Here is a 25,468-nt window from a genome sequence, read left to right as displayed (position 1 = left end):
AGCTGCTCCTCACATGTTTATTGTTATTTTACTATTTGTTCACCGTTTCTTTTGACCGGCATTGCTTTTCGCTCTTGCCTTTGCCTTTGCTTTGCTCTTTTCTGCGCCGCTTCAACTTTGCCTTGGACGCCAATCGTGGGCTCCGCTTTGTGCCCGTCATTCGTCTCGTCGGAGTGTCTGTCAATTTGTTTGAACGTTTGCGCCGTTCTGTTTTTACACCGGCTGCTCGATGGGTTGATGGGTATGTTGTGTTCGATAAGTATGTAAGAGAGCGAGATTTTTGATCAAACAGCTATTTTTATTACTGGAAATCCCATTATGATCGCATTTGGAACGTTGTTTTGAAATCATAGATAACACTTTGTGGAGTTAAGGGTATCTGCTAGTCGAGTTACTTAACCGACCACATCTATGTTCTGTAAAAATTTTGTTTTTAAAACTGCCTAAGAACATACGTGGTATTTGTTGGGTCACCTGTTGTCCTTGACCTTTATTCCAATAATAGTTTACCATGTTTATTTTAAAATTGGATTGCATAGTAGAGGGTATCCCATAGTAGATACACTTCGTGTTCTTAATATTGGTTCCCATATTATTCACCTCAGTATATACTTATATATATATGTATTTTACAAGGCTCTTGGCAGAGTAGAGGGTACCTGATAGTCGATTCACTTGTTAGTCTTATTTTTGGCTCCATTTGTTTTTACCTCCGTGTAGGTGACACCCAGACTGATATGTAAATTGTGTGTTTTTACTTGTCTGCTTGTACATTTGTTTGTTTACTTCGATTCCTTTCTTGCCTTTGTTTGTGTCTTTGTGTTTGCACTCGCATTCGTTGCTTTTTTCACATTGTGGGTGTAGAAACTATGTGATGTCATCGTTGTCACTAAAACAAAAGCACTAAAAGCGAAGTCCGCAGAGAAGGCATTATGACAGACAGACATTCTGGCAGGGAAAGAAAGGAAAATGATAGCTACAACCACACAATTGCACATCTGTGCAAATAGGAATCCCAGGCACTTCCCTGGTTTATCTGTAGAAGGTCCAAACCCAGTAAATAACCTCGATCCGAGACCTAATCTAGGTCAAAATATGCATTTAAATATTTACTTACCAAGGAATTAAAGGGGCTACCATTGAGTCTTATATAATATTGTATTGAATACTGGGGTGTTTGTATTATCTATTGCTGCGTTGCAAACAGAGAGTGTTCTTTGGAAGCCGTGTAATTAGTTACAGATACTCGAACCTATTTAACATTTTTATAATATTTATTTACGATAGCCAAAAACTGGGAGTAAGAAATATATTTTATTTAAAAAAAAGTCAAAACCTTGATCAATTTCTACGATTTGGAGACACCTGGGCGAATTGAATTTACTAAATTCTTTCCTGTTGATTGTGTTTTTCTTCCTTAAAGTTATCAATTATAAAATTGGACTGTTAATATAATTTAATTGCGAAGACTATTGACTTTCGAATTTCGAAATAAATTCACATTCGCTCGCTGGCAATCTCAATCCAGCCGAGCAGTCAATGACATGAAAGATAATAACTAGAATATCAATTGCTGTGCAAAATGTCACGAGCTCGATTAGTGTGCACTGGCGGTGTAATTAATTTATGCGATTCAAAAACAAAGCAAAGCACAGGCAAGCTAAGAGGGTATAAAGAAAATTAAGACCGCTGGCGGACAGCCGGAATCGACGGACAAAGACGAGCAGATATGAGTAAGCTTTTCGTAAATAAAGCAAATGTTTGCATTTTGGTAAAATGAAACTCGCTCCCGCCTCACATCACACATTTATTTACAAATTTCGGTGCGTGTTTACGGCCGATTTAAGGCGGACTTTTTATTTTTTCCCTTGTTTATTTGGCTGAAGCTTGTGAGAGACTCTTATCTTTGTCAAAAAAACCCTTCGTCTACTCTGGGCTGGGAATCGGCACCCGATAATGACAAACGACCGACGGTCAGGCAGTCGATTTGTCAGTTCAAGTCAACGCCAGCAGGTTGATATCAATACTGCGATATGAGAATGAGACTTTTTCGAAAACAGGTTGGATGGAACAGCAATGACTGAGACTGCGAAACTCACTTTTCGAAAGATAAGGCCCAAAGATTTTGTAGAGATGGAGCTAAAACATTTTAATCCAGCTTCAGCTAAAAATAAAGTAATTTTTTTAAACCAAAGATACTATTGAAAATGCATAAAACAGATTTAGGCAACAACATCAAGTGGGGATTATCAAACCAAACAAGCTGTATGGTCCAATGTTATTTTTAAGTCTTACAGTAATATAGTTTCATACTGAATTTAGTCTATATCTAATCTATTTTTTCTGTATATAATTTTCTTGGATTACATAATCTGCGACCGAATTCTTTGGCTCCCCGGCTTGGAACTTTAAAGCCCCCTTTGTTTATGTGTTGCCAACTCTAAATAAATCGAAATCGAAATCATAAAGAGATGAAAAAGCGGCGAGAACAAGTTTCAGACATTGTAAATGTTTAGCACTAAATTAACAGCAATTTAATTGGACAATTTTGCCGTATCTCTTGTGAGTGCTTTTCGCTTACTTATGGCTTTTCCCTATTTGTACAATCGACTTTTGCTTTGACTTTTGTGAGAATCAGCAACGTCAGCGGCAGCGGCGAAAAAGGCACAAAAATCAATAGAATAATAAAAAATTGAAAAGGCATTTAATAGACGCAGTCGGACCGTGGCACGCGATTCCACAATGTTTGTATAGGCTTAGTCATTTGTCAGCGGGACCGATAGCAACGAATCGACGAACATACTCTAATCCAAGAGATTCGCATATTCCCAATTTCAAATATAGTAGCTATTAAAAGCGGTTGCGGAGGTTTTTTAGGCGGTTTTAAATGTGTTTTGTATGAGTTGTTTTTAATTGCAAGCGTATACTCATCCCAAAATCAGTGTGTTTGGTATTCCACGGAACCCTCCCTTTGTATTGCATTTCAAATATTGTGACCCCTCGTTATCTTCTGAGAATGAGCAGGAGAAAGTGAACGTGCGTACCCACGAACCCGAATCTCACCCCTACCCTCGAGTCCTTGCTCATGACTGCTTGTGCGCGAAGGTGTGAAATTTTAATTTTGTGAGTTTTTTTCAAAATGTGCAGTTTTTATTTTAGAACAGAGAAAATTATACCATTGGAAAGGGCTTGAAAAATGCTTTCCAATGACACCAAATTTTTTTTTTTTTTTTTTTAGTGAGGGGGTATACTATTTACGGCAGCGGAGGTCATCGTCGTTTTTTGCCTTTTTCAGTCGAGTAGTGGGAATATACGGGAGCGGCGGTTTTCGCAGCGGAGGTTTGGTCGCTGCCGAGACTGCCGCTGCGATGACCGCCGCTGCGGTCTTATACTCTAGTTTTTCTTATATGTTATACAATTCCTTTGTCTAGGAAAAATGAGCTGAAGAATCACTTTAATGTTAAAGTTGTATAAGACTTATAGGATCACTTTTTAGGGCTGAGGATATCGAAATTGTTTTTGTCTACGATAAAGTTAGACGGGGGTGTATAGAAAAGTCAGCTAGTGGAATCACTTTAAGGTTTATGTTTTAAATTTCTTATTGGGAACACTTTTTAGGGTTTATATCTAAAGGCCACCCAATAAAATTTATGTGTAGGATAAGAAGTTTAGTTTTAAGAATTTCTTAAAACGGTGCACTGAAGCGGAAAATTGTACCGAATTTCAAATTCTGCCTCCTCCCGTATATTCCCACTACTCGACTGAAAAAGGCAAAAAACGACGATGACCTCCGCTGCCGTAAATAGTATACCCCCTCACTAAAAAAAAAAAAAAAAAAATTTGGTGTCATTGGAAAGCATTTTTCAAGCCCTTTCCAATGGTATAATTTTCTCTGTTCTAAAATAAAAACTGCACATTTTGAAAAAAACTCACAAAATTAAAATTTCACACCTTCGCGCACAAGCAGTCATGAGCAAGGACTCGAGGGTAGGGGTGAGATTCGGGTTCGTGGGTACGCACGTTCACTTTCTCCTGCTCATTCTCAGAAGATAACGAGGGGTCACAATATTTGAAATGCAATACAAAGGGAGGGTTCCGTGGAATACCAAACACACTGATTTTGGGATGAGTATACGCTTGCAATTAAAAACAACTCATACAAAACACATTTAAAACCGCCTAAAAAACCTCCGCAACCGCTTTTAATAGCTACTCTTAGCTTAAGGCTTAGGAAATTCGAATGGCTGCATCGCGACATCTTATGCCAATGCTGGCCCGACTTTAACTGACCATTTATTCATATCTTGCTTACACAGAGATTGCCTTTCCTTAACCTATGTCGAAGTTGCACACCTTCGATATTTACCTACATCCAGACCCCTCCTACACCACGTTCACCCCCGGTAACTTGTTATCAATCCTTATGTTCGTTTTCCTTCTAATAACCATTCTACTGGGGTATTGGGCTGCTCCTTTTGTTCGAGAACCAATCGGATTGGTTCTAGGAGTACAACATACCTGTATGCACTCCCTGTAGATGTCAACCTGTTAAGTGAACATTCTGGACTATAAAAATGACACCACTCAAATTGCTCAGGATCAGTTCTTCAAATGCCTCAGTACTGCATACCTATGGATCTAACCGTAGAATTTATCGATTCGGAAAACGAGGTTGAGATTGACAACCCGGAATTACCACCCACGCAAGATTCTGATCTCGAAATAATCGAAAACTCGGATCTGGAACTTGTACAGGTTTCCGAAGCAGAAGATTCGGTTGATCGCCTTCTACAAAGCGTATTTCAACCGGCTGCATCGTCGACCCAAAATAGGGACCCAGGATTGGAGTCTCTTGAGTGGAGCCAGTTTCCATTGGGGACTACTACGCAGGCTTTCTTGGAATCCCTTATCACACACGAAGAAGGTGAACATGTATTTCAGTGCGCACAGGAATTTCAATTGGACGACGACCTATCCAGGACAGAAGATGAGGTTTTTCCTAACGACGACCACATCTTTGAAGAACTTATGGGACCTCAACCGCCACCGACTAACCATTATTTAACTTTGCTGGATGATGGAGATGACGACGCATTACTAGATGTTTTATTTGACCTAGATTCTTAACTTTTTAATTATAAATACACCATGCATAAAGAAAAATAAAGTAAAAACTATTTTAAAATTGAGGGCTTATAATTGTTTTTTATTTATTGAACAATTTTTCTTTGCCTTACAAATACTTTTTAGCTCTGCGTTGTGAACCAATAGACGATGCATATTAAAGTCGTATCGCAACCAAATTTTCCGTACTTTAGGACAGAAATAACAATAATAAAAGGAGGATTTAGATTTCTGATAGGCGAAGTTGTGTATTTTTAATGTGTGCCCTTTTAGACCGCTGCGAGTAGTAAAGGATTTTGTTTCTGAACACAACTCGCAATGGTACTTCACCATTTCGATGTTTTTAAAAATAAACTGACTTTTCTATAAAAAATTTATCTTATATAGCATTTGAGGGACAATTCTTACGTTATATATACTATCTTTATTTTAACGCTATTGAAAGATTTATATAAATATAAAAAGAGATAGACATACTGATATGTATTTCTAACTTTATTCTCAAGTATTACATAGTTTGAATAAGTATTTTGGTGCATATAATGAAGACATATTGTTATCTCATTTACTCCACATGAATTGATAGAAGTGTATAGTTTTTGACAAGTATAAAAGACCATGTAATTTCTGGTTAAAGAATTAGTATACAACAGTTAGGTACTAGTGCACGACGAATCCAAACTTACGCTAATCAAAAATGGTATGCATATAAATTAAAAGTAAATACTTTATCACCTAATTTTGTTGAATTTTATAGGACTTCTTAGAGACCTTAAATGACGTGAAGCCTGTGATTGGCTACACAAAAATTGAAAATCTATGTATTGGATTTAAGTATAAGATCACTGGATGTAAGCTGAAAAAGACACCATATGGAACTAAAATAGCTCTATATTTAACTGATAAGGACGATAAAGATGTTTGGATATTTCTACCTAAAAGTTATGTGAACAAATTTTCTACAAAGACACCATTTAGGAAATTAAATGAGAATGGAATAACTCATATGGTATATAAAGGAAAAGATCTGAACAGATTTAGTTGTGCTCAAATTGAATTTTTATCAGTAAATAAGTAAAGTAAATAAGATTCTTCAATAAAAAGAGCTGAGTTTTTAAATCCAACAACAGTCTTAAATCAGTCTCAAAAAGAAATAGTTGTCCTTAAAAATGTACGCTCAACAGATAGAACTATTCTTGATGCAATTTGAAGGCATGCTTTTCGAGCAACACCTACAAAGGATGGAGTTCCTAAAAGCTACTTTGGAGGATTTAGAGGAAAAAGAGTTGATCCATTCGAAGTTTGGATTCCATTATAAACTTTGTCCCTGGAGCGACGATGATGCCTCATCTGGACCAGACACATGTCAGTGTCATATGCTGCCTGCACTGAAAGAGGAAGCCCTTAGTCTAATGATTAAATATTATAAGTTAAACAAACGTATTGCTCCAAAACCATAAATAAAACGATTTAATTTTACCTAAATATATATATGTTTTTATGTTTTTTATTTTTTAAAATGGTTCTTAAACATTTTTATTATTAATTTATCATTAAATGAATAGTCGTTTTTCTTGAATTTTCTTAAAAAAGAATTTAGTGTTTTCTTTTTACTTTTAAAAAGACCGAACAGCATACAATAATGTCCGCAAGTGTTAGAAAAGTATCCCTGCAGTTGTTGCTTATTAAAACAAAATTTATAAGCGTTAGATTTTAAAAATATTAAAAATTCTTTTTTCTGGGGATATTGACCATATGAATCGAAAAATTCTGCTGACCTACGACTTTCAAAATAAAATGCAATCCAATGAGTTCCAGGTTGATCTGAAGTGTCGGTATTTGCAATTATTAGTGCGGGATACTTTAAAATAGTTTTTGGTAACCTATCAGAAGGAAAAACTCCTTTAAAAATAGATTTTGTCTTTGAATGCTTAGAAAGAAAATATTCAATTTGTAAAGTATTCATTTTAAAAGAGCGTACGAATATTTCTATGCTTATCAATATCAATCATTGAATCGTATTCACAGTATACCAAGCAAGTAACTGCTTCAGCAAGTGGTTCCGAAAATCTTCCTTCGATTCTTATAGTACCTTGAGAGATTAAATTTGAACATATAGTTGAATTTGATTGATCAGCAGTTAAGTCAAAGGCTAATATAAAACTGTTTGAATCAAACATTTCCTTGGTAATTTGTAGTCCACGATCGTAATGTTTAATTCCACATGATCTAAAAAGCATATTATAACCTCTTGAGCTCTGAACCTTTTCAGCGTTCGAGTAATCGAACTCCAGAGCCTGGGAAGGAACTTGAACTCCGTTAACCAATAGGTTAAAGCGTTGAATTTTAAAATGTTCAAATTGAAATGGGTCTAAGCCTCGGTTTCCTGAGTATGAGCGGTTCTTAACCATACAAAAGGCCAGAAAATTTGGTATTTGACCAATAACTGCGTTGTCTATCGACAGTGTGTTGTTGCCCGGATATATTGTAAATGATTTGACTTCAACCTTGCTGAATGGGTACAGAGCATTTTTTGTTTGTAAAACATGATGATGAGCCAATAAAATGCTTGGGTTAACTGTTATGTGGTTCATGAAAAGTTGTGCTTCAAGTATCTTTAAATTTGATTCAGTACCAGTTTCCATTAAATAAAACGCTGTTTTTTCAATATTGAAATTGATTCTTAAATCAACATTGTTAACAAGCAGTTTGGTTTGATTGAAAATATCTCCATGAACTTTTCCGAATAACTCAACCTTGTTACTATTTTGAAACATATTTTTAAGGGTTTCATTCGAGTCCGGATAAACATATTTCCCTGCTGTTATTCTTCCAAAATTGGGAAAATAACCTTGGGAGGCCAAGTGACTTTCAGAGGCGTCACTCCCATAGTTTAAAATTGTTTGCAAATACGCTCTATAGTGATAATTATTATCACTTTGCGATACCAGTATATTATTTAAATAAACGGACGAACTTCTAAATATTGAATGTAGAATATTGTTTACAACACCAACAGCATTTCCTTCAATGCTGTTGTTATCATTTTTTTTAAGTTGCACAACAAGTCGTAAATAAACACTGGATAAATCTCGATACGTTTCACCATTTCCCAAGCAAACAAATTCGATTGAAGAGGCACCGTCCAAAGAAGCAATTGGGTTGTATGAGACTTCTTCAGTTCTTAGAATAGAACTTTGCGTGGGGTGTGCCGCAAACAAATCTAATTCACTTTTCATACATTCGATATGCGTACTCATTTTGCTTTAGAAAAAATATCTTTAATATTTAATTTTCTTATTGATTTTTTTTTTTTATGTTGCGTTTGGGTATGTTTACGTGGTCGTTTAGATGTATAATGAAGTCGTTTTTTCTTATTACCTAGCCTTTTATTTCTTTTTCCACTTCCACTTTGAAAACGGGTAATTTTATCAATTGCTTTATTTGAAAGATTTTGTAAAGCAATTTTACTTTGTTCTTGAATTATATTTCTTAAAGGCTTTCTCCCAAATTCATTGATTACAGCCTTACCAGTCTCAGCAGCCTGATTTTTTATAGCAGTTATGCCCGAAAGAAAAAGTGGTTTTATGTAATTAAAAAGACCGCTAAAAAAATTTCCTATTCCTCGTCCTTGTTGCACTATATGCGGAGATATGTAAAGACTTCCGATGTTGCTTAAGCCCCCACCACACTGATTTACATAATAATCCTGATAAGATTTCACCATGATGACTATTTTGGTTCTAAATAAATAACATTTGGGTATGCATTATTTATAGTCCTGACCTTCTTCTTCTTCTAAAGTGAAGAGTAACAAAAATGGGAACAGCTGAAGTTTCAAATGGTACCTTATATCCATTGGAATCAGTAATGAGTATTGAGATTTCATTTGGCGACCATATGTCCAAAGGGTAATATTCAATATTTTTAAATTGAATATTTCTTTCCTTTCCATTATAATGCATTACACGAAGACATCGCGGTCTTTTACTACCTACTGACCTTGGTTTTATTATGTCAGTGTAAATAAAAATCAATCCATTTTCAGGAATATTCGTTTTAACGGATACATTTTTATACCTAAATGTTTCAGCATTTACAAGACTAACAAACTCGGTTTCTTCAACGACATTTTTATCTTGGTTAGGTGTATATTTAATGTAATTATTCAAATATATGTCTGAAATACCGACTTCCCAGTCATCGTTCATGTCTTCTGGAATGTTAACAATGTTTGTAAATGCACACTTTACGTTGTCAGGAAATACATTCATTGAGTCGTTACTTAACAATGTGATAAAAATCTCATTTAAATAACCCATATTTGATATTTATGGAAGTTAATGATACGAAATCCAATTTAATTTATTTTTACCAGTTTGTACTGGATTTTTTGTTCTAACCGATCGCATTAACCTTTCACGTCCTGTTACATATTTAAAATTTTGATAAGGTAAAGTTTCCGTTTTTAATTTTTGTAGTTTTGCTTTGAATTTGCGTTGTCGTTCATTAAGCTTCGCTTTGAGCACTGGTTTCTCTAATCCTATTTTCTTTTTATCTGTTTCACTATCTAAAAAAGAGGTATCACTCACTTTTCGTTTATCTGAAACAACATTTTCTTTTGTATTTGAACTAAAATCCTCATTATCACTTTCAGGTGGTAAATCGGGAAACTCAAATTTTTCCGGACGTGAGTGATCGTACTTTGATGTTGATTTTGATGTGCTGGGTTTTATATCAATCCAATCAGTGGTTTGGGATTCAATTGTTTTGGTTGTAATAGGATTCGCTTTTTGTTCATTTTGAAAATTCCATGATTTATTACGTTTTTTGTTTTGATAGTAACTTAATTCTTGACGAATTTTGATCCATTTATCGAAATCACTTATTTTGTTATTATTTAATATTGGTAAAAATTTTATATTTATTAATTCATTTCCTCTATCATTGTTTATCAATTTCTGATAGCTGTTAGGATGCATTAAAATTACTTTGCTTAAATTATGTTTATTCTTAATCATTTTTTAATAGTTTTCCAAAAATTCCAGAAAGCAATGAAGTTATTAGAATCGGTAGAAATCCCCCTTTTTGAATAAGGACTTTTCTCTTAGAGTTTAATGTACGTTTTGGGCACGAAAGGTAGCGCAATGCATTTTTATACTTTTTTAGAGCATTAAGATGGGATTTAGTAACTTTATGGTTTCCCTGTAATGTGTTCAATACAATCTCTACTATTGTTTTTACCAGGTCACTATTACTATTGCTTATAATTGCCTTACGTAGTCTATTGTCGGCCTTTTTGAGCACATACAATAAATGTTTGTTCGCTTTCAAGCGATTTAGGCTCTTTTTGTAAACCATTTTCATTTGAATAGCACACAGAATATTCTGAATTAAAAATGTCAGATCTAAATCTTAAGAGATCGTTAATGCCCTGAGTGAGATCAATAAGTAAATATCCGTGAGGTTGCTCCGTTACTTCTTTATATATTCTAAATAGCTCCGTGGGGTTTTCTGGGTAAATTTGTCTTGCTAAACATTGAAATTGAAGCTTATCACGAGGATTTTTGAAAGCAACAATGTATTTGGTATTTAGTGAAATATCTCTGGTGTGCGAAGATTTATGAAATATGTTCTGAGTTACCACTATTACTGATAAATTCCTATGGTGTGATCCTTTTGTAAACAGCTCACACACATTTTTATTAAAGGCTCCCATCATCAAGTCATCCAATATTAAAAGAATTGGTTCATTCGTTTCATTTTCAACTGTTTCAGGGACTCCTTTAAAATATTCAATCTTTTCGAAATTGGGCTTGGCACTCTCCTCTGCATAACACCAAATAATTCGATCTATTGAAATATTAAAAAGATCATTCTTTTTGGTGATTAGATTTTCTAAAAAGGTTGTTTTTCCCGATCCTGAGGGTCCACAAATAAGCATTGTAAAAGGATGTATAAATTGTGTAAACATTTTTTATTAAAAAAATTTTTTTATTCGGAATGAATTTTAATATATTATATTATTACTAATTGCTTATATAATGTTTTTAAGTTATATTAGGTTTTATTAATATTCACTTGATCGCGTTTCTTGGAGCAGTTCTTCTCGAAATGAGTATCAGATCCGCAATAATTACAATAAATAAGTTGCGTGTATCCATTTTTACGGGGATCATTTCCAAAAAATCTCTTAAAAGAATCCATAATAAGAGACAACCTGATAGGACCATGAATTTCTTTTTACTAAATTTTAAACACATGTGTCACCATTACTATATATTTCATAATTGGTGTTTTCTAAGAATACAAACAGCTTAAATAAATTATTTAATGAACATCGAAGTGGAAGTTTTTTCTTGTGTATTCTACAATTCGTAAAAAAATTGGGTAGTTGAGTTAAACTTCTTCCGATATCTATATCGATAATGTTTGTTGATAAATACTTGATTAAAAAATTCTTTTTAATTTCACCACGAACAAGAACTGTGTGATACTTATTGAGTGGTGTGAGTATTTCTTCAAGACTTGTGTATGGAATATCTCCAGCTGACCAATCCAATCCGTTTATGTTCTGCTGGTTAAGGTGCTGCTGCTTAAGAGCTCCATTATCCAATTCTTTTATGTTATATGGCGGTTTGAAATGGAAAAAATTAGGTATAACAGTTCCAGCAGGCATAAACGCCAGCTCCTTAACGAAAACTTGTTTGTTGTTACCAAGTACATATTGAAAATCTACTATAATGCTTGAATTACGATCGACTGTGTTCATCATTGGTTGAGATTTTTTAATCAACTGAGGGTGTGCTTGCTAGGGCTTTCTCCTTTATATACCGGTAAGACTAGAACATATTTACAGTTTATTTGAAGTAGTCTTACCTGATGGACATGTGTGTAACTAAAAGAAATAAAACTTCTCGAAAGAAACAGGACCACGAAGTCATTTTTGGATTCGAGTATTATGTTGTTCATAACTTAAAATTGAAATGTGGTCTGTCAACTACTCGAAAATTTTTGCCGATGGTTTGGATGCAGCAAAGTAAAAATAATTTCATTGGATTTGACAAAGACGAATGGATGCAACTTCTTACGTATAAGGAATTTATTCAGTTGAAGCTGGACCAGTATGACTTCTTGATGCCTGATACAATTATTGATCATCCGTGCTTGCACTCCATAAAATGTAACTTTAGATTTAGGAAATCAGATAATCAGTACGTTTTTGTGATTAATCAGTATGGTAACAAAATTGAGTTTGATTCTGAGTCCTGGAGATCATTACTAAGATTAGGCATATTTTTTACTACATTTTTATGTTGGAACTCCATATTAAGACAGCAAGTAATATATCTTTACAATAATCATATTATTCCTAAGTGTGTATCTTTACAAAAATTTGATATTCAACTATCTGATTTAGAAGGTACCTATGATAAGGATGTGCAAATAGATTTAACACGATTATGTTTTGAAATATCAAAAAAGATGCGTTCAGAAATAAAAAGGGATGTTCTTGTATATAAGCAAGCATTATTGACTAAGCAACCATCGTCATCAAATAAAAAATAATACTAATAAATCAACACCTTAAGATGAGCAAACAACAAGTTGTCGATGAAATTCATAAGGCAGCGAGAAAAAACTTCATACGGCGAAAGTTCGTTCAAAAAGGGATAAATGACACATGGCAAATTGATTTAGTTGAAATGATACCATTTTCGAAAGAAAATAAGGGTTTTAGATATTTACTGACCGTTATTGACACGTTCTCAAAGTATGCATACGCCGAAGCAGTTAAGTCAAAGTCTGCCCTGGATGTAGCAGAGGCAATGAAATCTGTTTTTAAAAAGAGTAAAAGTACACCCAAGAATATTCAGTCAGATCAAGGGAAAGAATTTTTTAATTCCACTTTTAGGAAATTAATGGATAAATTTGGTATAAATCATTATCATACTTATACGCATCTCAAGGCTTCTATATGTGAACGCTTTAATAGAACATTAAAAAATCGTATGTGGAAAATGTTTAGTATGCAGGGTAAATATAAGTGGATCCATAACATCAATTATCTCGTAAATCAATACAATAATTCATATCACCGAACAATTAAAATGAAGCCTATAGATGTCTGCACGAAAAATGAAGAGTTTATTTTAAAATCGGTATATAATATACCAAAAATATTTCCAAAACATAAATTTTTAGTAGGTGATTTTGTTAGAATAAGTAAATACAAGGGAGCATTTATGAAGGGATACGAACCTAATTGGACCACAGAAGTTTTTAAAGTTTTAAAAGTCAAGTCTACATACCCCGTAACATATGAAATACAAGATTATATGGGTACCCCTATTAATGGGTCATTTTATGAAGAGGAACTTCAAAAAGTGAAAGACAAAAATGCTTTCCTAGTAGAGAAAATACTAAAAAGGAAAAATAATCAAGTGCTTGTAAAATGGAGCGGTTTCGATTCCAGCCACAACTCATGGATATCTGTAAATGACCTGCTAAAGTAATAAAACGCAACAATAACAAGTTTAATTTTTTATCTATTTATTTACAAATTTTTATTCTTATAATATAAACATTTACTTAATAACGGGTCTAATTTTGACTACTTAATATATGTTCAATATTATAATGACCATGAGCCAATGTATTACAATTATCTGGTAAAATATATCTCTTATCATCCTTATAATTAAGACTTATTTTATTCATAATTTCAGTATAGAGGATGTGCGACCTACTTCGAATAACTCGCTGGGATCCATAAAATGTTTTTTTATATTTTATACATTCTATATAATCTTCATGATTCAGTTTTTTAATAACCGATTTCTTAACTCCTTTAATTTTTTTTATACATTCGTTTTCGTTTCCTTCCTTATCAACTAAACAAGAGTATGCCTTAGCCTTCAGTCCAGCAAAAGAAGTCATAACCCTACCTGCATGTTCATCCTTCATTTTGCCAGGTTCCCTATTATTAGCTTTAACTATATTAAATTGGTTTTCTAGTTTATAATTTGAGGTATCAAATCGTTCAGGATTTTCTTTTATAGTTTCGTAAAAGTCTTCCTCTGAAGATAAAATAAATGAATCTGTATCCATATAAATTATTTTCGAAGAAGGACTTTTAAGTAATAGAAAATTATAATAAAATTCATACATTAACCATTTAGATAATTCTAAAACAGCAACTCCTATGTATATTGGCTTATCATACATAATTTTTGATGGTGTTGATTCAATCGCTGCAAGATCTGTCCCAAATATCTCAACGCTATGGAAGTCATGTCTAGCTATGCGTTGCCTGAAGCCTGGCGAATTTTGTCTTGATTTATAATGTTTTACTAATACTATATTTCTACGCTTGGCCACATTTTCCATTGTTTTGCCGTATACTGCATTATTCATTAACTTAAAAAAATTTTTTTCAAAATCATTTTCGGCTAGTTTTCTTTGATCAGTGTTTAAATCAATATAGGGCTTTAACCAGCATGATTGTGTAAAAGACAAAACCCTATGTATTTTTTTTACAATTAAACCATGCTGTATACAAAGTTGAAGCTGTTTTAAGTGGATAATGTATTCGCTTTTATTCGATAAATCAGCTATAAGTTTTTGCTGCTTACCTCCTGGAGGAACTTTGTTTTCTGGACAGAAAGGCAAGTAGTTATGCGAGTCATGCCGATCAGTAGGATATTCTAAATCCACTTCTAATATATATCCTACATTTCCATCAGCAGAAATATTTTTGAAATCGAAAGATTCTAATTGATCATTACTTAAAAATTTAAATCCTGAAAGCGGTAAGGGTTGACTCATTGCCCAACCATATAAATTATTTGCATCAATATAGCTGAGGTAGTTATTTGGTTTACTTGAATCGAAGTTAGTTATATATTTATTATTAGCTATAGAAATTCTTTGGGTACATTGAGTTAACCCACCCCTTATCGCTCTTTTTAAAAAGTTGTACATGTCTCCGTCACTAATAAGTTCTAAATTTACATTAGTATACTTGAGCATAGCATCCCAAGATATTGACGGAGCTGTAACATAGTTAATAGGGTCAAGCTTATAAATTTTCTGACAAATTTTTCTAAAATTTTCGAAAACATCGGTCAAAATTAAAACATCACTTTCTAAATAAAGTTTTATATAATCTCTTATAGTATTACAGTTAAAAGTTTTCCAAACCTTTTGTGCAAAATTGTAATCATCTATACTACAATTTTCTTCGCTGAGAGAATTGTAAAAACTATCAATGTCAGGAAGCTGGGTATCCTCAAATTTTTCAAAACTATCTAAATAGTCGTAAGGGAAGACACCCTTCCTACGCATTTGCTTAAATTTTTCTCCCTGAAATTTAGTACTTAGAATTTTAAAATCTTTGTCCTCCATGTAGCTTGATAGTTTTTCTAAACTAGAATTTAAAAATCTAATCGAATCGATATATCTTATTTTATATCTATTTGATGCATTTATTTTAATTGTCTGCGTTAGCGCTATATAAAGCTCTTTATTACAGGGTATAGGGCTTAAGTCTCCTTCTAATTCAGTAATGAATAAATGTATGTCATATTTAGATAAGTTATGAAATACTACAGGAAAGAAGGGATCACTTAATTTGTACTTTGGCTTACAATTTTTATGAATGGGACCCATGTATTTTCCAGAAAATTGATCAAAATATTTGTCCAGATCGTCAGCGTTTATTTCCTTTTCACAGGCACAGCAATTTCCTTCCTGTTCATGGATTGTGCTAGCAATCGGGTTTTTGGGGGTCGACCAGTACATGTAAAACAAGCTCGAAGTTTTTTCCTTTAGTGATTTGCAGAATTTTTGTATGCAGTCAGCGCCTATAAAATTATACAAAATTTGAATTAGTTTTTAAAATACTAAGAAATTAATTATTTATTGTTTTTACATACCTTCATATGTCCACAATTCATTAAGATCCGGATTATATTTATGTGCTATATAAAATGATACGGCACATGCAGTATGCTTCTGCACTTTTGTTGTTGACGATGTTGAAGACGAATTTAGGCATGTTCTATAGTTTTCAAGAACAGCCTCAATATCGGCATATATCACCACCGGAGGAGATAATTTTTTATGAAAGCCCTTGAATGAAGTTGTAGTGTTTGGTTCAGGGTAAAACGAGGCCACTTTTCCGCATTCAAGTTTGTTGTGGGTAGTATTGTTAACTGTGAAAAACTGTAGACAGTTATCACAAAAATATCCTCCTGATTTTGCCTTGGAATGCTGTGAGTAGCATAATCTTTTTACACTTGTAATGTAAGCGTAATGCATACTGTCCTGGTTTACGTTATTTATTCCCAATATATTGATGTGGTTGGTTTGAATACATTTGGTTCTAAACGTTGGGCCGATAATTTTATCACCATCAGCGTCGATCTCATAAACATTTATACTGAAGTCTTTATTATTTTTCTCGAAATGGATAATCCCTTTATTCGTTATTGGAAACTCGATTCCTGAAAAATCCAATCTTATTCCGTCATATACAATTATTTCATTATTAATATTAATGTGGTAAGTTGTGGGCTTTGTCATTTTCTCTCGTGAATACTTTTTTTGCTTTGCTGTTATAAAGGTAGCACTCTCATGAGTTTTGTTAGCTATGAATGCCAGTATGCACCATTTGAAACAAAATACGTCAGTATTCTGTACGTTTATAAGTGCATTTCGGGCTCTTATATTCTTCGGGGCCTGAATGTATCCGCTAGCAGGAATGTTTTCTAGCTTTATTATAGTAATTTCAAAATAATTGAAATTTTTTATTGCCCAACCAGAGTCTTTTTCTTGAAACTCACTGCTCGATGCTAGTAAGCTATCTACTGCCTTATTAAGTTCATCGATAATGCTTTCATTTTGGTATACAGATTTATAAGATGTCCCAAAATGTTTTGTTGTTTCAACAGTAACTCCTTCGTCTGTTTGTTTAATATAGGTACCATAAACTCTTAGGTTGAATTTAATGGCTCTATATTCTATCATGCAATGCTTTATAATTTCAATTATATTTTTTTGGCAAAGCTGATAAAAATCTTTTAAATCAATAGTGTTTTGGACTGTACTATTGATTCGATATGATTTAACAGGAAAAACAGTTTGAGAGTTAAGAAGAATTATGTTTTCATTATTTTTTACTTCTCTGGCTGATGCATTTTTATGCTTATCGGTCAATATATGTTGACGTTCCCTTGATGCAAGATATTTATCACCACAAGTAGGACATAAAAGTTCTAATTTTAAATCATTTGTATTTTCGCTAATCTTAGCTTTTTTTCCTTGTTTGAGTACTTCCTTACCCTCATCCATTCTCATCCGTTTGAGAGCATTTGATGATGTTGTGGGATGATCGTCCAAATTATTTTGCCTTCTGTTTTGGGGTTGCCGTTTTTCAGCATTCATTAAAACATTGAAGGCATTTATAGGTCCATTACAATTTTGATAGTGCTCGTCAAATTCATAATTATGAACTAAGGTAGAGCATAAGTCACACCTTATTTTTGATTTACACATTAAAACCTCGAAGGCATTCCGAGGCTTTGAGCACTGAGCATAATGAGTTTCAAACTCACTCATCTCCACATTTTTGGTGCACAAATCACAAGCAACGAATGACTCCATTTTTAGGGTTTTGGTTTTAATATTTGTATTCAAAAAATATATTGTTATATGTTGTAATGTTGTTAACAATTTTCACCCACTCGTTTAAAAGGTAAAAAGCACGATTAGAATTGTTAGGCGCGATTGCAAGGACCGATGTGGATCTAATTATTTTAGAATACAGTACTGAGGCATTTGAAGAACTGATCCTGAGCAATTTGAGTGGTGTCATTTTTATAGTCCAGAATGTTCACTTAACAGGTTGACATCTACAGGGAGTGCATACAGGTATGTTGTACTCCTAGAACCAATCCGATTGGTTCTCGAACAAAAGGAGCAGCCCAATACCCCAGTAGAATGGTTATTAGAAGGAAAACGAACATAAGGATTGATAACAAGTTACCGGGGGTGAACGTGGTGTAGGAGGGGTCTGGATGTAGGTAAATATCGAAGGTGTGCAACTTCGACATAGGTTAAGGAAAGGCAATCTCTGTGTAAGCAAGATATGAATAAATGGTCAGTTAAAGTCGGGCCAGCATTGGCATAAGATGTCGCGATGCAGCCATTCGAATTTCCTAAGCCTTAAGCTAAGAGTAGCTATTAAAAGCGGTTGCGGAGGTTTTTTAGGCGGTTTTAAATGTGTTTTGTATGAGTTGTTTTTAATTGCAAGCGTATACTCATCCCAAAATCAGTGTGTTTGGTATTCCACGGAACCCTCCCTTTGTATTGCATTTCAAATATTGTGACCCCTCGTTATCTTCTGAGAATGAGCAGGAGAAAGTGAACGTGCGTACCCACGAACCCGAATCTCACCCCTACCCTCGAGTCCTTGCTCATGACTGCTTGTGCGCGAAGGTGTGAAATTTTAATTTTGTGAGTTTTTTTCAAAATGTGCAGTTTTTATTTTAGAACAGAGAAAATTATACCATTGGAAAGGGCTTGAAAAATGCTTTCCAATGACACCAAATTTTTTTTTTTTTTTTTTTAGTGAGGGGGTATACTATTTACGGCAGCGGAGGTCATCGTCGTTTTTTGCCTTTTTCAGTCGAGTAGTGGGAATATACGGGAGGAGGCAGAATTTGAAATTCGGTACAATTTTCCGCTTCAGTGCACCGTTTTAAGAAATTCTTAAAACTAAACTTCTTATCCTACACATAAATTTTATTGGGTGGCCTTTAGATATAAACCCTAAAAAGTGTTCCCAATAAGAAATTTAAAACATAAACCTTAAAGTGATTCCACTAGCTGACTTTTCTATACACCCCCGTCTAACTTTATCGTAGACAAAAACAATTTCGATATCCTCAGCCCTAAAAAGTGATCCTATAAGTCTTATACAACTTTAACATTAAAGTGATTCTTCAGCTCATTTTTCCTAGACAAAGGAATTGTATAACATATAAGAAAAACTAGAGTATAAGACCGCAGCGGCGGTCATCGCAGCGGCAGTCTCGGCAGCGACCAAACCTCCGCTGCGAAAACCGCCGCTCCCGTATATTCCCACTACTCGACTGAAAAAGGCAAAAAACGACGATGACCTCCGCTGCCGTAAATAGTATACCCCCTCACTAAAAAAAAAAAAAAAAAAATTTGGTGTCATTGGAAAGCATTTTTCAAGCCCTTTCCAATGGTATAATTTTCTCTGTTCTAAAATAAAAACTGCACATTTTGAAAAAAACTCACAAAATTAAAATTTCACACCTTCGCGCACAAGCAGTCATGAGCAAGGACTCGAGGGTAGGGGTGAGATTCGGGTTCGTGGGTACGCACGTTCACTTTCTCCTGCTCATTCTCAGAAGATAACGAGGGGTCACAATATTTGAAATGCAATACAAAGGGAGGGTTCCGTGGAATACCAAACACACTGATTTTGGGATGAGTATACGCTTGCAATTAAAAACAACTCATACAAAACACATTTAAAACCGCCTAAAAAACCTCCGCAACCGCTTTTAATAGCTACTAAATATCGATCATAAACGGCTTTCGCACACCCAACGGGCGATGAATTTTGTTTACCTTAATGGCCACTATCTCTGTGAATAAACTATGTATTATGTCGACCAAAATGCGAGCAAATAGTTGACGATGACAAATGAGCTTTATTTAGGAAACTTTTTGCATAAAATTCTCAGGTGGGCTTGGCTTGTTTTTGTTTATAATTTTGTCGTTGCCCAACGTAACGGTCAGAAATAGATAGCATAGCATAAATGTTTGCATAACACTTTTTAATAGATTCATTAATTGGTTAAAGAACGAATATAAATCTGGATTACTTCTGATTTCCAAAAAAAGAGTAAATAGTTTTGTTATTTAATTTTTTTTAACTAGTTTACAGATATAAAGTCGGGGTATTTTTCAGACAGCTTACATTCACTAAATTGCTTTAACAAAAAGTCGAATGAATTATTAAAAAAGAAGAAATGTAGTTAACTTCAGCAAGCCAAAGTTCTTATACCCTTGCAGTTAAAAGAAATAATTAATCATAGTAACACCATGTTAAATTTTATAAGGATTATTGATAGTATATAATTATTCTGACTGTTTCTTTGATATTGATTGAAATTCTTAAAAATACAAAAAATGATCGTTCGATCGTTCCGTTCAGCTGTAGTCGTCCGAATTTAATACAAATTAAATTTAGACTGGTGTTGAAAAACAGATAGAATAGATAAAGATATAATATATCATTTTTTCCGAATTTTCCTGTGGGAGCTATATAATATAGTTTTCTGATTCGGCTGGATCCGACTTATACACTACCTGCACAAGAAGGAAGACTTTGGGAATGTTTTAGCCCGATAGAACTGAGAGACTAGTTTGCGTAAAAACGGACGGACAGACGGACGGACAGACGGACGGACAGACGGACATGGCTAGATTGACTCGTCTAGTAATGCTGATCAAGAATATATATACTTTAAGGGCTCGGAAACGTCTCCTTCACTGGGTTGCAAACTTCTGACTGAAATCATAATACCCTCTGCCAGGGTATATAAATTATGGAAGAAAAATATTGTTGACTTCTTCCAGGAACTATCATAATCCTTCTTGAAGCATTAACAAAAAAGTATTCTGTAAACTGATCAAATCAATAACAATATTTTAAGGACTTAAAATAATTGTATTCCCTTATACTGGAGGAAAATTGTACGTTGAAGGAAATTTCGCAGTCAAAGACGTATAGTGGCATCAATCTAGTTCGCTATCCATTAATTTATTTACCTTGAAATTTGTTTATGATTGACTGATGCTCAATAGAATCCCATTTGATTTTCTATCTTCCGTGTTTATATTTTACTCATTTCCTCGCCTTTCCACCAACAGTTGTTGACCCATAAACTGCAGTGTCAAATGCCAATTTGATTGGTTTAAATCATAATTATTAATAGATAAAAATAAGAATGAAAAGAATAATTCAAAGAGAAACGTCAAACACTTGGTCGTCACATTGTCTGCCTGGTCGAGTGAACATTCGTAATATTCAGATATTCAGATTTTGAATTATTCTACTCAACGCTAATGAATCACTTAACAGATGTTGGCTGCCAAGGCAGCCTCGGTTTGGCGGAGGAGGACGGAACTATTATATAGATGAAATAGAACTGAAGCACTTTTGACTGCTTGCCAAGATTGAAAATCTTTCGGAAACGGCGAATAGATTTCTTGACAAAATTTCGTCCGTCTCTCTTTTTATTGCATAGATGTTGGCATCCAAGTTTGTGGCAGATCTAAAACGAATCGTTTAATTGCCTTCTAACACCGATGTGGCGAGATAATGCAGTGATAGATTAAATTGTTTACGTTTTTCATAGGAACCCATGCTTGTCTGGGTGGAGGTGAGCGTTTGTGTGCTGGCAACTATTTATAAGAAAGGTGCACTTGGCATTTGGTACAATGTATTTTCTCTAGTCTGCAGTATCTAAATCCGTTTGAACACACCATAGTAACCACAGCGTCCGCAAGAATTATTATTAGTTCAATCTCTGGCGACCCATATATTTGCCATACTTTGTGGGCACATCAAAAGCGCTGTACAAGAGTTCCTGTTGTTAGCAACGATCTATCATCAAATGGCAGACGTTGTGGTTTCTAAATTTGGCTCCTCCAACGATAGCCAGAGCACACAAGATGTGTCCAACGCAAATGAGTTGCAAATTACAAGTTCACGATTTCATGTCAACCAACCCTGTGGAAAAAAGCAAATCGTTTGGAAATTGCCGCCGCAATTTCATTTATTTGTATTTCTTTGTGCACAATTTGTCTATGTCGCTTCATGTGTTTGATGCCGACGTCGGCAATTGTTGATGATCATAATGGGGTGCTGGAAGTGGGCACTCGCACGCGCCATAAGTTCTAGTTATTCGTCGTATAAAAAATTTTGCCAGACATTTGTTGTTCTTTTTGATATGGGGACACTTGATATGTCGGAACGGGTGAATTGGCAATAGTTTATTGACTCGTCTACTTCATTTACTGACGAATTTCGATCGATGCCCACATACAATTATATTTAAAGATATTCTAAACGTTAAATATGAGTTTCAACCGGATGGGTAATGTTTTTCGATTAAACTTTGAAATGGTCTAATTAGTGCCCTATCCTAGCAATATTATAGTTTTATGAGAACTTCTTTGTTACGAATTTCAGCTAACCCTGATAAAATAATATTTTTTTGACAAAAATAAAAACAGAAACTTTTCAAACTTGTGCTGTTCAATTCCTTTCCACACTTATGTTTTTATACACTTCTAACGATCTTATTAAACGTTTACAGTTTGCCTAGTAAAGAGCATTTCTGAGATTGTGGACAAGTATGAGCAGTCATGTCAAAAGCATAAGACAACGCCGTTGAAGACTGTAACGGATCACCTAAGGAGCCTGGATCTGAACCAGGTGCGGCAGCCTCTGCTCCCCCTAAAGGCGAATCAACTAGCTGCCAACGATTGCGAAGCCCTCGAAGAAATTTTCAAAAGGGTAAGCAGTGAGTTCAAACTTCCCTAGCCAGACTCCCATCAATAATACACGATTTTAACCTGTAGATACAGTACAAATGCATCGATCTGTCCGACTGTACGCTGGACGAGAGCTGCCTGACGGCCCTTTTCCAGATGATCGAATACTATGAAGCCGCCGTGGAGCTGGACATATCATACAATAAGGAGCAGATGACGAAGCGATGCTGGGAACTGTGTGCATACATGGTGGAGCGCAGCCAAGAGCTGCAGCTGCTTAATGCCGAGAGCAATCAGATAACAAAGTTGGGTGCCGACAGTCTGGGCAGGGCACTGGGTTCCTCCAATTTGCACACCTTAAAGCTGGAGCACTGCGGCCTGAGGGGACAGCCACTCGTCCATCTATGTAAGTCCATCTGGCTTGGGATTAGTTTTTGGAGATATGATTATCTTTAAAATGATTCCTTATTATGATCCCAGAGTCCAATTGTGTTTATTATATTTTAGTGTCATTTGCAGGCCGAGGTCTCTACCAAAACAAAATGCTCAAGGAGCTGTGGGTGGGCTTCAATGATTTGGACTGTGTGGATGCCCAGCACATAGCTGATATGCTGCGCTACAACCACAGCTTGGAGCTCATCGACATTAGCAACAACAACATTAGGAACGAGGGTGTCATGTACTTGGTCCAAGCCCTCATCCTACAGTCAACCGAGCTGGAACGACGAATGGGTGCCTTAAAGCGCACCCGTGCTATTGAGGTCGACGAGTGCGTGTCGCCTGTGGAGACTGAGCCACCGGCAGCCATTCCCCAGCCCGCCAGCTCGTCCACCACTTCACCAGCGAAAGATGCTGTCGATGGAGAGTCATCTACGCACGTAACCCCTATTCCCGAGACGCCGGCGGAGGAGGCAGCATCAACCGATCCAGCAGTGGGCGTCCTAGTTGACTTGGAGAATGATAATGATGACGAAAACACTGAGGACACAGTTCGCACCGTGCGAAACTGCAGCCAGAACGGCAGCGGACAGTCGATGCTGGACAAGCTGCTCTCCATGAACAGTGACAGCAGCAGCGAAGAAGCGCCCTCGAACATATCCACCGACACTCTGGCCGCCTGCTGCTCTGAGGACATCAGCGAGATCAGCAACGAGATTTTCGAACCCACCCCGGCCAAACAGGCGCCAGCAGGAGACGAAGCCTGTTCGGCTAAGATCTCATCCAGCCCGATGGAACCTGAATCGGTCCCTGTTGCAAGTGCAACCGAGGAGCCGCTATCTCCAGCGCAACAACAACAGCAATGTTCCCAAAACGAACGCAACATATGTGGTAAAAAGCTCTTACTAGGACGTTTTTTCGACCGGTGTCTAATGGTTTCTTCTTGCAGATATTACTCCCTCAACAGAGGCTAAAACCGTTGAACCCAATGAATCCTGTGTACAGAACAACATCTTAAACAACAACAATAATAACAATGCTAACAATTCTCACAGCAATAGCAACAATAACAACACAATCCAATTGCCATCAGGAGATGGAGCAGCAGAAACCTTACCAGTCCTAGCGCCACCACTGGAGATCGGTAGCAGTGCCAGTGGATCCTCCCCAGCGATTTTCGAGGTCACCGCCGAGGAGAGCGACTGCATCAACGGCAGTGGGGTGGGGGCTGGTGGATCGCGACCGCTAGACGTCAATAAAAACGCAAAGGTGGCAGACGACTTCGAGGACACGCACAGCACGGACTCGGCGTTCGAGAGCGCCTCTGAAGGCGATATAAGTCGCCACCTACCCGACGAGTTTAGCCGGCTTTCGGTGTCCCTGGAGAGTACGCGACTGGATGACATGGCAAAAGAGATGTGTGGCATAGAGACCGCCACCATTGCCACAGAATCCACCGAATGTCTGCTTGCCGCCCAGGAGGCTGCGACGCCCACTCCTACGCCGACAGCTCCCGCGCTCGACAAACTGGAAGACGCCTTCGTGCCGCCAAAAGTAACCATCGCCGAGGAGTGCCTGCTGGCGGATAAAGAACTGAGTCCCAGTCCCTTCTCTTCTCCCAGCCCGGCGCCCACGCCCCCACCACCGTCCACGTCGCCGGGGGGAGCCAGCATTGGACTACGACGCACGGAGTCCAGCTGTGCGTATCTCAATCAATCCACCCGCAACCGTTCCCAGAGCTCAGACAGCCTGTGCAGCGAGACATCGCTGGACGGGATGAGCAGTGGTGCGAGCAACAACAGTGTCAGCTCTACCGCCTCCGCCGATCCCAAGTTTGCCGAGAAACTGACTAAGAACGACACACTTTCGCGTCGTCAACTGGCCGAGGCCACACTGGAGGCCAATCGATCGCCAAGCGGGCTGAAGGCCCTCACACTATGGAACAATAATTTGACCAAGGACTGCGCCCCAGCTGTTTCCGAGCTGCTGCAAAAGACCATTTCTCTGGAACTGCTCAACATTGGCAAGAATTGTCTCTCCAATGAGTTTATTTCAACCATCAAGGACAGTCTGACGAAGAACACAACTCTGACCACACTGGGTCTGCAAAGTGCCCATCTCAGCGCCAAGGGGATCGAAACACTGGCCTCAATCCTCTCCTTCGGTGGCAACAGCAAGCTCCAGCGCATTGATATCCGAGACAATAAACTAGAGGTGGAAAGTCTGAACATAATCGCCGAGGTGCTCAAGTCCAATAAAACGCTCACGCAGATCGACATTAACGATGAACCGAAGCGCCTGACGG

General features: G+C 36.3%; 1 protein-coding gene across 9 annotated transcripts in view; it reads left to right on the top strand.

The window, feature by feature from the left end:
* LOC108033763 (mucin-19) overlaps positions 1–25,468 on the top strand; it is a 35,543-nt gene that overhangs the window by 4,996 nt on the left and 5,079 nt on the right. For 7 of the 9 annotated variants that reach the window (XM_017108343.3, XM_017108346.3, XM_050885372.1 and 4 more), the window contains exons 3-6: positions 22,548–22,747; positions 22,813–23,131; positions 23,233–24,054; positions 24,113–25,467. In XM_017108343.3, coding sequence (XP_016963832.3) covers positions 22,548–22,747; positions 22,813–23,131; positions 23,233–24,054; positions 24,113–25,467 — 2,696 coding nt within the window. The remainder of the gene's footprint in view (positions 1–22,547; positions 22,748–22,812; positions 23,132–23,232; positions 24,055–24,112; position 25,468) is intronic. The other 2 variants (XM_044094374.2, XM_044094376.2) reach the window with 1 other exon arrangement.

Source organism: Drosophila biarmipes, chromosome 2L (assembly GCF_025231255.1).
Source record: "Drosophila biarmipes strain raj3 chromosome 2L, RU_DBia_V1.1, whole genome shotgun sequence".
NCBI classification, from domain to species: Eukaryota; Metazoa; Arthropoda; class Insecta; order Diptera; family Drosophilidae; genus Drosophila; species Drosophila biarmipes.
The sequence above is the reverse complement of the archived record's forward strand: the minus strand, read 5'-3'. Positions and strand labels throughout refer to the sequence as shown.